The sequence below is a fragment of the Tribolium castaneum genome, chromosome 10 (genome assembly GCF_031307605.1).
Source record: "Tribolium castaneum strain GA2 chromosome 10, icTriCast1.1, whole genome shotgun sequence".
Classification (NCBI taxonomy): Eukaryota; Metazoa; Arthropoda; class Insecta; order Coleoptera; family Tenebrionidae; genus Tribolium; species Tribolium castaneum.
Window position 1 is genome coordinate 5,584,969 of NC_087403.1, and position 15,267 is coordinate 5,600,235.

The following is a 15,267-nucleotide window of genomic DNA, read 5'->3' on the forward strand; positions in this document are numbered from 1 at the left end:
CACCGCCGCATGCTTCAACACAAGACACAATCACACCGAAATAAATCGAATCGACTTGATCTGATGTTTGGTTGCAGCGTCCTTTCAGCCTTACACAACTCCTCGTACTAACCTGTTCCGCCCATCCCGAGTTCCTGCCGTGCAGAAAGCTACTAAAGACATGCAAGCCGACGATTTCCCAGATCCCAACTGCACGATCACGATCTATGCAGAGAAAACTAGAGTCGTCGGATTCATTTCCGAATGGATAAATGCGTACACGTTCATTTCACGTAAGTATCCGGGGGCGAACCGCAACCCCACTTTCAACACCACTCTTACCTCATTTCCTTGACCACCAAACTTTCTTTAATAAACAAAGAAGATTCCCTTTGATTTCTCTAAATTTTTTGCAATATTTTTTACTTGCGCATGCATGATTTTTGTGATCCCTTGACTTCCCTGCGGTTTGCCCCTGCAAGTGTCGGTAAGACTACCGCGGCCTCCGCTCTGCTGTGCATCCTTAGCGCCGCATGCAAGCCTAGCTTTTTCGGCGTTTTCTGACCGAGCTCCGCTTTTTAGAGAACCAAGAGCGGTTCTACCTGTACCTGATTGTGAGCATCGCGGCGGCCATCCTCCTGTGTCTGACAGTGCTGGTGGGCCGGCTCCTGGTGCAGCGGCACCGGGCTCGGCGCGAGGCCAAGTTCCACGCCACCAACGTCGACCATTCTCTGCCCAACGGGTTCACGGACGACATCAGCGAGGTGGACGCGGACATAGACTTGACGACGCCGCTACCGACGGTGGCCATCCACTCGGCCGTGCCCGTGGGCAGCATCGCCGAGGTGGTGCGGTATCCCCACGTCCACTCGCACACGCTGCGGAGGCCGCCCCAGGAGACGGACGTCCCCCGGAGTCTCAGCAGCGGCTCGAACAGTCACTACTACTACGGGTGACCAGAATGCCCGGGGCGCGGATCGGCGGTGCCGACCTCCCCCACGTCCTCTGCGTGCCCGGGCCAACGTACCTATTGCTTCTAGTGACGCTCAGTGCCGCGACCAGTGACCCAGACCAAAGAAACTCTTCTCCTCAAGACTTTGTGAATTATTTCGTTATACCGCTCGGAAGAATTGTAATTACAAGCGCCATTTCTTCGATCTCGCGGTGCCAGGCACTCTAGACAGGAAACTGCCTATGCCGTGATACCCGCGATTAAATAAATGCTCCTCCTGTTGAACCTTATCCCCAGTAGATATGTTGTTCTTAATTGTTATTGTATACTGTTCGAAGGTGGGTTGGAAAAAAACAAGGCTTGTAATTATAATTTAAAACACTTTGTTAATATCTTAAATGACTAATTAATATCAAAAATTGTTTATATACTAAACTGGATCTTTATATAAAAAAGAAAACAGAGTACGTATAGATATTAAATACGTGTACACATGTCTTTATGTTGTTTCTATAAAATATTGTGTTTGTATAATAAAAGGAAATTAACTAAAGACTGATAAAACGCTCCTCACTATTAAAATAGTTACAACAAGGAAATTTCCTGCTACGATATCACTCGACGAACATTTGTTTTCCCTCAATTTATAACCAGTAGGACACTGACATTTCCGATTACGACACTGAATGGAATCCCCGAAGGTTTGATTTAATGAAAGTGCACACTCCATCCCACTGTTGCAATAACCCCCATATTCTAAAATAAATCGCATCAATACCTCTACTCTTCAATTAAACACCAACCTGTCTTTTGATAACATATATCGTCAAACGGAATACGATCACTGTGACAGTTGCAAATACCGTCAACGCATTCCGTGTATGCGATACCAGTCGAACACTGGATATCTAACGCGCACTCACCTCCCAGATTGTGAATTACTAAAAATATTACTCGAAATATCTACAATAATTATGACATGTCTTACCGGCATAGCAAGCACTCTCTTGCTGGATGTAATCTGGCGAGCATTGGCACACATTATCAATGCAGGAGGAATGTTCAACTCCGCAAGGAAACTTCTCATCACACTGATCACCAAGACCTGGAAGACACTGACCATCGACCACAACAGCTGCACCACGGCACTGACACTTCTCATCGACACAAAAACTATTTTTCGGGTTGTTACATTCGTAATCAGCTGAACACTCCGGTTCTAAATCAAAAAAACAGTAAAACGGTGTCACCAACTCGTGCCTTTTTACCATCACTCCCATTCCAAATGCACAAAGCATTGTCGTGATCGAATTCGGCGGTTTTGCTACAGCTGCAAGTCTCATTTGAGGTGCAGTAGACACGCGAACCCCATGCGTAGCACCACTCTCTGGAAAGACAGTTGGTGTTGGTCTGACTCATGGCTAAAAATTTTGATCAGTTGGGGAAAGCTTGTAGGTTTTGCCGTACTTTTGACACACTTTTGATTGCCGTCGGCAACGAAATAATAATCGCGACAGTAGCAAACCCCATCCTGGCATTTTCCAGGTTTGAGGGGGCAGTCACTGTTTTTGGTGCACTTAACGTTGACCCCTAATTCCGCCACACAAGCTGTGGCGTCTGCGTTGAAAAAGAACTGTTTTTGGCAAATGCAAGTGCCGGTTTTTGGGTAGCATTCAGAGTTTGGGATCTTGGAGCAATCGGCGTCTGTTGTGCAAGGGACGGCGTCTGTGGTATTTTTCGCGACTTCTTCTTCGATTTCGTCTTCTTTTTCATCCAGCGTTAAGACTGTTTTCTTTTCTTTGCATTTTCCAAGTATACAAGCAGTGTTCGCATCCTTGCAGTCAATATCCAAGGCACAAAGGTCGTTTTCTAGGTTTAACTGTGCTATGAAGGGTATAGTAGAGATAGAACTTACTTGAAGCTATTTTTCTGCAGTCAGTATTGCCTCTTTGATAATATCCCTCGCTACAGGCGCATTTGCCATTGGAACAAGTCAAAGATTGGAGATTATAGCCATCGAAACAATCAATGTTTTCGGCGCAGTTTCCCCCAAGCCCTGCGTATGGCCTGCAGAGTCCAAGGTACCACCGGTATCCTTCCTTGCACCTGCAAACGTTAGCACACTCGCTGTTCTCTCCCAGCCACTCGCATTGTGCATCTTGCGAGCATTCTCCATTATATTCGGTTACATCTTAAAGACCATTTTGAGAAAAAAATCAAGTATTATGAAAAGTGCATACATGGCAAACATTCTTTCCCTTCTGAGTCAAGCAAGTATCCTAAAGGACACTCACAATTGTCTTCATTACACGTGGTGTTAGGTGCTTTACAATCACCGTCCGTAGTGCAGGAGAAGGCAATTCCTGTAATCCCGTTTTATTATTATTATAAAAATTATGATTCACAGCAAGCGATTATCTTATCATAACAAACACCTGAAGTAACACCTGGGATTGTGGCGACTAATTTACCTATTGATCCGGATTGCACATAGATTTATTGATTTCACAATAGCAGGTGTTCATCTTCTTGTTATCTACCATGTAATTTGTATGTTAATTCACCCTTAATGAGGGGTTAATTGGCCGTTAAACAGTAATTCCCGATTGAAAACTTTTGCTCCGATATTTAATTAGCAAACATCGAAAATGCTAATTTGGAGCCAGATCACGGATAATTAATTTGCATGAGCTTCTATAAATTTGCCCTGAATTATTTATTTCCACACAAAATTTTATTTAGTTTTCATGTTCAGCAGCATACTAAATTTGCAAAACTATTAATTTTTTATGTAATATTATTACGGGCGTAAAAATTAAAAACCGTTTTTATGAACACTCACCTGCGAACGTTAGAATTAGCAAAACATAATTAACAAAGTAACACATTTTACTATTACTAGGCACAATCACAATTCACATTTAGATTGATAATGTGGCGGTTAATCAACCTAGATTCAAGTGGAGCTCGTATATAAGTACTTCTCCCACTGCAAATAATTTAGATAAAAATCAAAAATTGAGAAACTGATAACTTTATTCGCTTAATTACAATTTTTGTACATAATTATATTGTTTGTTCCCCAAATGGACGAAAAGTGTCTTCAAACGTTGCTGAACCTTTATCATGTCGGGACACGGAGGTCTTGAATATTTATACAGTATGTCCAAGGATTGCATAAAAAGCTTCATAGCTTCACGTGTTTCACCAGCACTGTATAAATCTTCAGCTTTTGGTAACATTATTGCCAGTTGCTGGAAAATTTAAAATAAAATAATCGATCGAATTTGTGGTCCACTTACTGAAAGACCTTTCAAGGAAGGGAAAATTTTAGTGACACCGTCGCAATAGTCACACTGGAAGTAAGGACATAAGTCGTCTTTGTATAAAGTGAATTCGAATGGGCAATTTTCTTTTTGGCACCCGATTTTGATCTGATTAGGGTCCATATATTCGAAGAGCGGCCATTCTTGTTGGCAAGGAGTGCAGTAACATTCAAACCAATAGCGATTTTGGAGGGTTACTCTCCTTTCGTCTGCGTCCATGGAAGTGTACAAAGGGCCATAGTTTTCGTAAATTATCTCTCCGGCTTTGATTGGCTTTATTGTGCGTACAATCATTCGATTCCCTATGTTATACCTAACTATACTTGGGTCACAGGAGTGGTTAAAAAGTGCCAAAGTTGGGTACAACCCAGCTCCTATGTATTCGCTCTTGTAGTGACACTGTATTCCGTTAGTTACCATTTCTTCGTTCAAATTTCTAAGCTCGGATATTTCGTGCGAGTTAAATTGAAGAATTTGCAAGTGTCGTAGAATTAAACTCGCAATAAAAACCTCTTCTTCTGTGACAACATCATCCTTGATATTCCCCCCAAAATAGCCCGAGAATTTCAAAAGCCGCAACAAATAAATCGCCATTACGGAATAATGCACCAATTCCCCTTTTTTCCTCAAGTGTTCATTCCGACAGAGGAAAAACGCGGCATTATAATCATCCGATCGATAGATCTGACTCTTGATTGGCACTTTCTTGCAATTGTCTTTCAAAAAATCCTTCAGCAGCTTTTTCTTTTGTTGGAAAAACCCGTGCGGCTTCTGCGAGATCATCCGCAGAGCCATCGCGCAATTGATCGAGGCTCCGGCGTGAAACAACACCGGTTGAGCTTTACACTCGTATTTGTGAAAAGTTAAATTCGCTTGTCTTTCGCAATTGAGACTGCAAAAAACCGCGTGACCGCAATTACGACACGCAACGGGCTGTTGCGTGGAAATACAACAAAACTGGCAATTCATTAAGGCATTTTCCTGGGAAATGACAGCACAGTGCGGAGTTTCCTCGACAATTATAACACCCGTGTCAAAATCCTCCAAGGCGCGTGCAAACCGCCCCAAGATTGGGTCAAAATCGAAATAAACGTTCTTATGTGCGGCCACATACTCCCTGTTCCCGTTCGCGAAAAGATCCGCGTTGGAAATTGGGATAATTTGGTTTTTGTCTGGACACGCTTTCCTCTTCTTCTTGCGTGACTCTTGTATTTCTGCGATTTTTTTCTCGCGGCTTTTTTCGTCAAGCTCGGCATGTTTCAAGCTCGAGATGGCTAAATTATAAGTCTCCTCCGCGTATTTCTCATTCTGCAACGCGTCGTAACATTTGGCTTTCCTCAACCAAATTTTATAGTGCAGTTTCGGGGGGTAATTACCGACGGCGATAACGTAATCAATATCGTCGAAAACCTTCCGGAAGTGTTCCTGTTCGAAAAAAACTGCGCTGCGATTGGAAATCAAAATTGTCAGCAATTCCCTACCGTCGTCTAAAAATACGGTTGAAGCACTATAGGAGTCAATTTCATTTACCTGTGTCCTGCGGACAAACAACTATCCCCTCATTGTACGCATGCAAAGCTTCTTCGTATTTTTTGGCGGCGAACAGTTTGTTTCCGCTGATTTTCGCCTCCTGGGCTTGTTTGAGGTCCTTGCCGTTGTTAATCGGCGTGATTGGGACCGCTTGGGCAACACCGTACAGCATTCTAATGCGTTCCTCGTCACGTGTTGTTGATTTGAATTTCTCGACATCTTCCTCCGTTAAAGTGCCAATTGCTTTCTCACAGTACTTTTGGAAAATGCTACTTTTCGTCATGTCGAAAAAGAACACGCGAACTAAATGGACGGGTGCCGGTTGTTTATTTTCAGACGCCAGCGTTCTATTTTAAGCCAATTGAGGTTGTTGCTTGTCCGCTGCGAGCAGGCAACGAATCGTCTAAGATTTTATTTAAAAAAAAGGTATTTGGAGTGTGATTTTTTCATCCCCAAGTACATTTTTCCTTAAAGACCTGTATTTAATTTGCGCCCACACCAAAAGTCAATGACTGTCCATATCTGACCCGATTGTTCCCCACATAAATATTAAAAAATCAATATTTGTTTAATTTTGTTTGTTTCGTTCAAATTTGAATTTGATTGTGACGTCTAGGGATATTGTCCGCGTTGGTTTGGCGTTCCCGGCCAAATCAAATATCCCGCTAGGTGTCAGTTTTGACGTTTTGTGTTAAAATGTTTTGGATTACTTACATTTTAATTTGTGTACGTGTTAATCTGATTAATCGTTCTCTTATTGTTTTGCGTAACTCGCCTTTTTTATTGTGATTGAGTATCAATGGTTGCAATGATGATTTTAAGGTTAGTTTCTTGGGTTGCAAAAGGGGAATAACTGGGGTTTTTACAGGGGCGGTGATCGTTTTTACGTAAAATGGACGTAACACGTAATGTAATTCATCGTAAACAAAGACTGGTTGATGGGACGATCGTCATGAATCCGCGATATCAGGAACCTGTGAGTAGTTTTTTGCAAATTGGGGAGGTAATCACTAGCCCGGGTTATAGTGGGATGAGGAAGGGGCTTCGGACACTTGTACTTTACTGGAGAAGAATAATTTCATTCAACCGGACGTCGTGACGCTACAAAAAGAGTCATTATGGGCCACTGCCATCCAAATGTTCATCCCGTTCCTCCTTGCTGGGTTTGGAATGGTCGCCGCGAGCCTTCTCCTTGATAAAGTCCAGCACTGGCCAGTGTACCAGGAAGTCTCGGAAGTGTACATCCTCGTCCCCGCCTTACTAGGCCTTAAGGGCAATTTAGAGATGACCCTAGCGTCCCGACTGTCAACCCACGCGAACTTGGGTCACCTAGACACCCGTCAACAAATGTTAAGTCTGATAGTTGGTAACTTGGCCCTGATTTTGTGTCAGGCCATCGTTGTGGGGTTCCTAGCATCACTGGCTGCCGTTGTCTTCGGTTGGGTGCCATCTGGTGTGATAAACGTGAACCACGCACTTCTCCTATGTGCCAGTAGTATTGTTACGGCTTTTGGTGCGAGTTTTATCCTGGGGTTTGTAATGGTCGGGGTGATACTCTTTTCGCGGTATTTCAACATCAATCCTGATAATGTGGCGACGCCTATCGCCGCGAGTCTGGGTGATCTCACCACCTTGGCATGTCTTTCGTGGCTTGCCTCGATTTTTTATCACACCATGGGGAGCCACCCATGGCTGACGTCTGTTATTATTGTTTTAGGACTGATTTTAGTGCCAGTTTGGGCTTGGATCGCGAGCCGAAACGAGTACACGTGTACTGTGTTGTTTAGTGGCTGGTCGCCCGTCATCGCTGCGATGATCATAAGCAGCGTCGGGGGCTTGATTTTAGATTTTACTGTCTCGCAGTATAAGGGTGTAGCTGTTTTTCAACTAGTCATTAATGGAGTTGGTGGAAACTTAGTCGCTGTACAAGCCAGTCGCATTTCGACTGAACTTCATAGTAGGGCGAAGCCTGGCCAATTACCAAGTCATATGCAAGTCTGTATTAGCCCTTGCTCAGCATTCTGTGATAGTCGTGAGACAACTCATGCCGGGACTGCGCGCATGCTCATGCTTATGGTCATTCCGGGACATCTTATTTTTTCGTACACTATTAGTTATCTCCAGGCCGGTCATACTTCTTTCACTTTGATCTTCATGGTTGTTTATCTGATAGCGGCCCTTCTGCAAGTCCTTCTGTTGCTCTACATCGCACAAGTGATGACTTTGAGTATGTGGAAGCATAATATCGACCCCGACAATTCGGCCATTCCTTACCTGACCGCACTGGGAGACCTCCTCGGGACTCTACTACTTGGCGTAGCTTTCCAATTTTTGTTCCTAATCGGTGACCGCGATAGCGACGTTGGTGATTAATTTAGAAAATATGAATTCTAAAAGGCCACTTGTGATGATTAAATAACTACCTTTAATGTACGTTTGTAATAAATTTCCACTTGCTTCATTGGTGCTATTCTTATGTACATACGATATATATCAACATTATTATATACAGTATCGAGAGAAATAAATTTTCTATTTCATTATTGTAACGCTTGGTTTTTTTGGGGGTTTTATGTATGGGGTGTTCGCTAAAAATGTGCTAATCGCGGAAGCACCACCAACTGCAAATAGTAACTCAAGGCTCTTGCTCATAGCAAATTCATGGGCCATTTTCACGCATTTAAACGACGCTATGAGGGCGTAATAGCATAATGACCATAATAACTTGTGGCCATTGCTGGACAATTGCGCAGAAAGCAGTTTGGAGTAAGACTCACAATTGTAAGGTGCAATAAAATTCAAAACATAGCAAAGTTTGAAAGAAAAAACCACGTCTTATTCCAACTCACAACAAACAAACTTAATGATCAACTGACAAAAAATCTACCGTCATTAAATTTAAGTGTATTGTGATTATAAATGTATTCCCACGAGAAGTATGGATTTTGAGCAAAATAACAAACTAATTTGCACTAGTAGAAACAAAAAGAGTTGCAGATGACCACGGGGTGAGTAGTTTTGGGTTTAGTGAGCGGCTTTACTTAAATTTCTCGTGCTTTAAGTGCCACATTGCTTTCAAGTTAGATTTAGTTTCAGGTCTGTGTCAGAAGTTGACTTACTTTTTACTAGAGCACAGGAAATTTGCTATTATATTCAATAAGATTAACCTAGGCAATAGGCGCTTTCAAATTATGTAAGTCATAGCACCGTTTCCCGCCAATCTATTCTCGCTTGAAGCATTTCCCTAATCAGAGCATTTTTCCCTTCAATTAAAATAACTGTGTCATCCTCTATTACAAAAACTTTGAACGTCTCCGAAATTTCGGCTTGTTTGATGAGCAGGTAATTATTTCATAAAAACAGGCAAATTTAATGTACCACGTAAAATTGTAATGTCAAGGCAGTTTTAATGAAATTGTCGCTCGGAAAATTATTTTATCATTTTAGTCAAAGTCGCTTTGACTACAAATTGCTTCCGCTTCCGAAAAAGATGTAATTGTTACCTACGTAACATTGCATGTGCGCCAAAACAACCCACGCGCCGCAAAGGGCACCAGGTCAATGTAAATAAAAACTCATTAAAAAAATCGTGACATTGCGTAATATTTGCGCCGATTGTTCAGCATCACACATCATTCGTTTCGAATGGACGTCCGTTACCGGCGTCCTTAATTCTTTTTTAATCAAAAACTGGTTGCCGTCCGCTGGCCCCACCCTTTCCCGCCAAATAATTTTCCTTTGACCTTTGAATGGACGTCACCTGTGCCCTTTGCGCAGCCGTGTCGCCTGTAACAACCGGCGTCGAGACGTTCCTCATGATTCCAGACGTAGACAAAATCGATAGAATCAGTTCATCACATGATGTAGTCGCGTGTATGTTAGACGGGCTCTTGAGCCTTAAAAATTGCCAGAACGCAACATTGTCATCCTAGGTACTAGTGTTGCATGCTAGCGACTTTAGCAAAAATCATTGGTGTTTTAGTGAAGAAAACTATGGATCTAAAGCCATGGGCAGTATCAATCATGTTCAGCTTTCGCGAAAATCCTCAGATACACCGAGCCCATCAAGTGCCTTCGACACCGGTCCTACAATTGATACGGAAATAACCCTCGTCAAGTCTCCACAGGATAATAGTGATAACGATAATGGAAGACTTCCAGATGTTGTTGTTGAGGCAAAGATTTATGATGATGAAGATCGGATCCAAGAGACGTATTTTTCGATTGCGATACAAGTCTTCATTCCTTTCCTAATCGCTGGGTTTGGAATGGTCTTTGCCGGGCTAGTTTTAGACAGAATACAGGTACTGTCACCCCATGTCGCAAAAGTCACATTTTCAATTTTTGCCGCTCCAGCACTGGCCAGTATTTGAAGAAATCACAGAACTAGTAATCTTGGTACCTGCACTTTTGGGCTTAAAAGGCAACTTAGAAATGACGCTAGCGTCTCGACTATCAACGCAAGCCAATCTCGGTCATATGGACACAACCAAACAAAAAATAAGCATTATTGTTGGCAATCTAATACTTATCCAGTGTCAGGCCATAGTTGTAGGGTTTTTGGGAGCTGTAGTCGCCGTTGTAATGGGAGCCATAAAGAGTTACGACGTCGAATTAGATCGTGCTTACTTGTTATGTGCCAGTAGTCTAGTAACAGTGTCAATAGCCAGCTTCGTCTTAGGTTTAATAACAGCTGGCGTCATTGTCTTCTCGAGACATTGCCATATCAACCCTGATAATGTTGCTACCCCTATAGCGGCAAGTTTAGGCGATATCACATCACTAACGCTCCTTTCATGGGTCTCAACCGTCTTATACGACTCACTTGGTGAGATACCGCGCCTTTCCGCACCACTGCATACTTAGATTCCAATTTTCCAGGCACCCAAGACTGGTTAGCGCCGTTAATAATCGCCGGCTACATCTTGGCTATCCCCCTTTGGGTCTGGATAGCCAAGAAAAACGTGTATACGAAGGACGTCCTATACCATGGGTGGACGCCCGTGGTGGTCGCAATGTTGATAAGCTCAATGGGCGGCTTAATCTTAGACTTCATGGTGTCCAGATTCGAAGGAATTGCAGTTTTCCAACCAGTCATCAACGGTGTCGGAGGCAACCTCGTTGCAGTTCAAGCGAGTAGGATTTCAACAGCGCTACATAAACAAGCCGAGCTAGGTATCCTCACTTCCGAATCAAACGTCGATGAGGATACCGTCATTTTCATATCACCTGTAACCAGTTTTTGCGGCAAAGGAGTGCACGCTCGGACAACACGCGTTCTGATGTCAATGGTGATCCCCGGCCACGTCATATTTATCTACACAATTGATTACATGAAAGGCGGAGACACCTCCCTTAGCTCTTTATTCGTAGTGGTATATCTATGTGCAGCTGTGATGCAAGTAGCCACTTTGCTGTATGTCGCATACATCATGATCCACTGGATGTGGAAGAAGAAAATCGATCCGGACAACTCCGCTATTCCGTATTTGACGTCAATTGGGGATTTGCTAGGGATCTCGCTGCTGGCTATTGCTTTTCAGTTCTTGTATCTTGTCGCCGATCACGACACACCAGGTGATCGCTGAACGAGCAGGTGCCGCGCACTAAATACCTCTTCAAACTTCTTTGTTGTGATAAAAACACAAAATGACAATAGTTTTTTAGTATTATTGTCCTCGAAGCGACGGGAGAGTATGTCTTAGATAGGTATATTATTTTAATATAGAGAGTTCAGCTATATAAATGTATTTTTCTTTCTTAGAATAAATGATGGCAAACAGTTTGGTGTATTAACTTATTAACCCTCCCCCACCACTACCCCCACCTAGCACTACACGTGCGAAGAGATCAAGTAGTCACCCTTCAAAATTATCAACTGACCTCGCATTATTTAATTTAATCAAAACGAGCATATTAATTACATTCCTCACACCACGACAGGAAGGAGGTTTCTGTTTATTGAAGGATGATGATTAAGTGCTACTATTATTTAAATAACGCAACAATGGTACGCCCCTCAAGCAAACGACTGTATTACTGGTTGCATAACAACCCGAGTTTTTGTTAATGCAATAATTTATTTATAAATTTATAACAAATAGTTGTGCAATTCTTTGCCATATTGTGTTCTTGCTGGCACGTGCCACGTGATATTTTTTTTTAATTTGACGTTTCTAAGAATGCAACGTTGGCAATGGAGAATCCACTCCCACCACCACGAGTAATCAAATCAGTTAATTATTGTAGAGATATGTCACTCCGCCCGTTTAGAGAGCATTTCAAGTTATTTATTAGTTAAGCAGTGGTATAACCTGTGTCAAAATGTTTAGTTGGTTAACAAGAGACAATAATAAAACCGAAGTGTACGAAAATGTGGTCGAAGGACTTAAGACCATTTACAAAAATAAGCTATTGCCTTTGGAGCAGCATTATCAGTTCCACGACTTTCACTCGCCCCAGCTTGAGGATTCCGACTTCGATGCGAAGCCGATGATACTATTAGTTGGTCAGTATTCAACCGGAAAGACTACGTTTATCAAATACCTCCTCGAGCGAGACTTCCCGGGGATCCGGATCGGGCCCGAGCCCACCACAGACAGGTTCATAGCTGTTATGTACGACGATAAGGAGGGAATAATCCCAGGGAATGCCCTCGTCGTCGACCCCAAAAGACAGTTCCGGCCGCTCGGCAAGTTCGGGAACGCCTTCCTGAACCGCCTGCAATGCTCCCTGGTCAACTCCCCGGTCCTGCAGAACATTTCCATCATCGACACCCCCGGGATCCTCTCCGGGGAGAAGCAGCGCGTCGACCGAGGCTACGACTTCACGGGGGTCCTGGAGTGGTTCGCCGAGAGGGTGGACAGGATAATCCTGCTGTTTGACGCTCACAAATTGGACATATCTGACGAATTCAGGCGTTCAATTGAAGCCTTGCGTGGGCATGATGACAAAATCCGGATTGTTCTTAACAAGGCTGATATGATTGACCACCAGCAGCTCATGCGGGTCTACGGAGCGCTGATGTGGTCCCTAGGCAAAGTCCTGCAAACCCCCGAAGTCGCCAGAGTCTACATCGGCTCTTTCTGGGACCAACCGCTCCGCTACGACGTCAATCGACGGCTGTTCGAAGACGAGAAGCAGGATTTATTCAAAGACTTACAGTCTCTGCCCAGGAACGCCGCTCTGCGAAAACTTAACGACTTAATCAAGCGGGCGAGACTGGCCAAAGTGCACGCCTACATCATCTCCGAGCTTCGCAAGGAAATGCCCTCCGTCTTTGGCAAGGACTCGAAAAAGAAAGAACTGATCAAGAGTCTAGGGGCGATCTATGAAAGGCTGCAAAAGGAGCACCAGATTTCGCCCGGGGATTTCCCCGAAATTAAGAAAATGCAAGAGATTTTAGCCAATCAAGACTTCACCAAGTTCCACCCCCTCAAGCCTAAACTGCTGGAAATCGTCGATCGGATGCTAGCCGACGATATCGCTAATCTGATGGCGAAAATACCATTGGAGGAAGTCAATAATACCGAAACAACGGGCAATGTCAAAGGTGGGGCCTTTGTTAACGTGGAGGACACCGTGTCACCGTTTGGGTACAAAAAGGGAGAAGGGATTGATGCCGGAGCCGGCGAAATTGACTGGATCGTCAATAGGGAAAAGGCGAAATACGACCAAATTTTCGATCAAATTGCCAGCGCTGATGGCAAAGTCACAGGAATGGGTAAGATATCCTATCAGTTTTTTATAACTTGCTAATCGTTAAACGACAAGTATTTAATTGATTTAGACGATACTCCGAATCTTATCACTGAGGCGTGACACGTCACCTATAAAAAATTAATGGTTTGATTTCGCCTAATTGACACTCTTCCCGTCACTAATTAGCTTTGCCATTTAGGGTTTTAAAATTTAACGAGAACCATTTTCACATGTGCGACCACCACCTGAAATATACAAATAAAAGTCTCGTGTGTTTACTAGTTCTGGCCGTAAAATTTCAATTAAAAACTCATAACATTTTCAGATGTGCTGAAAACTTAAAATTCCTAAATCCGCTCGGTGGTGTCATGTTTATATTTGACGTTATCACTGACTAACTGATACAGAATTTCCTTTTTATAATTTTGGTAAAAGTTTTCGCCAAATTGGGACAATTAGAACAATAAAAACGGCCTCGTTATAACAGTTATAAAGCGTTATGTTGTTAATCTATTCGGTCGGGAGGAATTGGAGCTTGATTTTAAACCCCAGTTGCATAATATCAAAAACACTCAAAACGCTAAGCTGGAAATTAAACCTGTAAGCACATATTTGTCAAGTGATAAGAAATGATACGTAAACGTATCAGCAACTATAAAAAAACTCGTATTTATTGATACAGTGACACAAAATCGCTTTATATAATGTTTGTTCAGTGTGTGATTATAATTAAATGTTTGTTTTAGCTGCGAAATCCGAAATGGTTAAGTCGAAGCTGCCCAATTCCGTGTTGAGTAAGATATGGAAGCTGGCCGATGTTGATAAAGACGGAATGTTGGATAATGAGGAGTTCGCACTAGCAATGCACTTGATAAACATAAAAATCGACGGAAACGATTTACCATCAGAATTACCAAATCACCTATTACCACCATCAAAACGTTAAATAATACCATCATCCACAAGTGCTATATATTAATTGCATTATCTGTGTGCCTCTTAAGTCAAGAATGTACAAATTTTAGGAGAAACATTGATTTTCTTGATTCCGAAACCAAAAAATAGTTTTGTTAGTTTTCTATCTTTATATTGCAATAACGTAATGTGGCCACAACAATACTACTGCTATCTAACATGAACATGTGATAAAATGCTGTATATATTTGTATTATATAATAATGATAAATGACATTTATTTAAGTCAACCTATTCTTACGACTTCACATCTGTTGTATTAGTTTCATTGTTACTGTTTTGTAATAGGCACTTGAGGAATTTACACATTGTTGTACGAGTATTTAATTTAATAAAATATTTTAGTTGAGCTTTTTACCTCACCGTTCGTTCTAACTCAAAAAAAATATCAATTTTACCCAGCTAGTGCTGATTGACGAGAGCCTACTGTATTAGTTCCATTCGAAACGGATGCAACCAGCTAGTCCTGGCATATTACGAGTTGCCTACCTCACCCAAAATCGCCAATATTTAAACTTTGATCAATCATTATTAGCATAACATGACATGCAAAAAATTTAGAAAGTCAAAAAAAGGACAAACCGTACACATCATTTTCATTATCTCGTTATTCACGCTCTTAGTGAGAGTGAATTAATTAAGTTGGAATCTCACCAAGTTAACAATTTAGTTTGACGATGTTGTTGATATTGGTTTAGGCGAGCACACAGTCTATTAGGGCAAAAGAAAAATCCGGGAAATCTCAATTAAGTCATACTTCTGGTTTTTAACACCTACAACACTTCCCTTAAATTAAATGAGTAA

At 42.3% G+C, this 15,267-nt stretch overlaps 6 protein-coding genes across 19 annotated transcripts in view; 4 read left to right on the forward strand and 2 right to left on the reverse strand.

Moving 5' to 3' along the window:
* LOC662950 (uncharacterized protein) overlaps positions 1–1,429 on the forward strand; it is a 59,612-nt gene extending 58,183 nt beyond the window's left edge. For 7 of the 8 annotated variants that reach the window (XM_008201237.3, XM_008201238.3, XM_008201236.3 and 4 more), the window contains 2 exons: positions 78–272; positions 562–1,429. In XM_008201237.3, the coding sequence (XP_008199459.1) occupies positions 78–272; positions 562–935 (569 nt within the window). In that variant the 3' untranslated portion in view covers positions 936–1,429. The remainder of the gene's footprint in view (positions 1–77; positions 273–561) is intronic. The other variant, XM_008201240.3, reaches the window with a different exon arrangement.
* Positions 1,298–3,911, reverse strand: LOC100142321 (prion-like-(Q/N-rich) domain-bearing protein 25). Its single transcript, XM_008201233.3, has 8 exons — positions 3,774–3,911; positions 3,172–3,294; positions 2,847–3,122; positions 2,399–2,800; positions 2,200–2,352; positions 1,920–2,150; positions 1,735–1,872; positions 1,298–1,687 (listed from the first exon to the last, which is right to left on the reverse strand). Exons 1-8 carry the CDS (start codon positions 3,817–3,819, stop codon positions 1,476–1,478), a joined length of 1,581 nt encoding a protein of 526 aa, XP_008199455.2. The 5' UTR covers positions 3,820–3,911; the 3' UTR covers positions 1,298–1,475.
* A 38-nt stretch (positions 3,912–3,949) lies between these two features.
* Smyd4-3 (SET and MYND domain containing, class 4, member 3) lies at positions 3,950–6,128 on the reverse strand. Its single transcript, XM_968993.5, has 3 exons — positions 5,788–6,128; positions 4,234–5,744; positions 3,950–4,185 (listed from the first exon to the last, which is right to left on the reverse strand). The coding sequence occupies exons 1-3, from the start codon at positions 6,068–6,070 to the stop codon at positions 3,979–3,981; spliced, it is 2,001 nt and encodes a 666-aa protein (XP_974086.2). The 5' UTR covers positions 6,071–6,128; the 3' UTR covers positions 3,950–3,978.
* Positions 6,129–6,138: 10 nt separating this feature from the next.
* LOC662892 (solute carrier family 41 member 1) lies at positions 6,139–8,336 on the forward strand. 3 transcript variants are annotated; one of them, XM_064359257.1, is made up of 3 exons: positions 6,139–6,213; positions 6,656–6,763; positions 6,814–8,336. In XM_064359257.1, exons 2-3 carry the CDS (start codon positions 6,680–6,682, stop codon positions 8,158–8,160), a joined length of 1,431 nt encoding a protein of 476 aa, XP_064215327.1. In that variant the 5' UTR covers positions 6,139–6,213; positions 6,656–6,679; the 3' UTR covers positions 8,161–8,336. The 3 variants fall into 3 exon arrangements, with proteins under 3 accessions (XP_064215327.1, XP_008199454.1, XP_974059.1); XM_008201232.3 differs by lacking the exon at positions 6,139–6,213 and adding an exon at positions 6,422–6,609; XM_968966.4 differs by lacking the exon at positions 6,139–6,213 and adding an exon at positions 6,423–6,513.
* A 198-nt stretch (positions 8,337–8,534) lies between these two features.
* Positions 8,535–11,569, forward strand: LOC662863 (solute carrier family 41 member 1). 5 transcript variants are annotated; one of them, XM_064359256.1, is made up of 5 exons: positions 8,789–8,795; positions 8,878–8,980; positions 9,770–10,091; positions 10,144–10,615; positions 10,669–11,569. In XM_064359256.1, exons 3-5 carry the CDS (start codon positions 9,795–9,797, stop codon positions 11,373–11,375), a joined length of 1,476 nt encoding a protein of 491 aa, XP_064215326.1. In that variant the 5' UTR covers positions 8,789–8,795; positions 8,878–8,980; positions 9,770–9,794; the 3' UTR covers positions 11,376–11,569. The 5 variants fall into 5 exon arrangements, with proteins under 5 accessions (XP_015832965.1, XP_064215326.1, XP_064215325.1 ...); XM_064359255.1 differs by having other exon boundaries at positions 8,792–8,795; positions 8,872–8,980; XM_015977479.2 differs by lacking the exon at positions 8,878–8,980 and having other exon boundaries at positions 8,535–8,795.
* A 415-nt stretch (positions 11,570–11,984) lies between these two features.
* Positions 11,985–14,812, forward strand: LOC660971 (EH domain-containing protein 3). Its single transcript, XM_961774.5, has 2 exons — positions 11,985–13,510; positions 14,235–14,812. The coding sequence occupies exons 1-2, from the start codon at positions 12,112–12,114 to the stop codon at positions 14,432–14,434; spliced, it is 1,599 nt and encodes a 532-aa protein (XP_966867.1). The 5' UTR covers positions 11,985–12,111; the 3' UTR covers positions 14,435–14,812.
* Positions 14,813–15,267: the final 455 nt, after the last annotated feature.

Coding starts and splice junctions, on each gene's coding strand:
- LOC100142321 (XM_008201233.3), bottom strand. CDS start 3,819: ATGTGTTACTTTGTTAATTATGTTTTGCTAATTCTAACGTTCGCAG. Junction 2,353..2,398: donor CAATCAAAAGTGTGTCAAAA/GTACGGCAAAAC, acceptor CAAAATTTTTAG/CCATGAGTCAGACCAACACC. Junction 1,688..1,734: donor TATATGTTATCAAAAGACAG/GTTGGTGTTTAA, acceptor GATTTATTTTAG/AATATGGGGGTTATTGCAAC.
- Smyd4-3 (XM_968993.5), bottom strand. CDS start 6,070: ATGACGAAAAGTAGCATTTTCCAAAAGTACTGTGAGAAAGCAATTGGC. Junction 5,745..5,787: donor TGTTTGTCCGCAGGACACAG/GTAAATGAAATT, acceptor CCGTATTTTTAG/ACGACGGTAGGGAATTGCTG. Junction 4,186..4,233: donor CTTCCTTGAAAGGTCTTTCA/GTAAGTGGACCA, acceptor TAAATTTTCCAG/CAACTGGCAATAATGTTACC.
- LOC662863 (XM_015977479.2), top strand. Junction 10,092..10,143: donor TAGTTTTAGACAGAATACAG/GTACTGTCACCC, acceptor TTGCCGCTCCAG/CACTGGCCAGTATTTGAAGA. Junction 10,616..10,668: donor CGTCTTATACGACTCACTTG/GTGAGATACCGC, acceptor CCAATTTTCCAG/GCACCCAAGACTGGTTAGCG.
- LOC662892 (XM_064359257.1), top strand. CDS start 6,680: ATGGACGTAACACGTAATGTAATTCATCGTAAACAAAGACTGGTTGAT. Junction 6,764..6,813: donor ATCCGCGATATCAGGAACCT/GTGAGTAGTTTT, acceptor CCCGGGTTATAG/TGGGATGAGGAAGGGGCTTC.
- LOC660971 (XM_961774.5), top strand. CDS start 12,112: ATGTTTAGTTGGTTAACAAGAGACAATAATAAAACCGAAGTGTACGAA. Junction 13,511..14,234: donor TGGCAAAGTCACAGGAATGG/GTAAGATATCCT, acceptor TGTTTGTTTTAG/CTGCGAAATCCGAAATGGTT.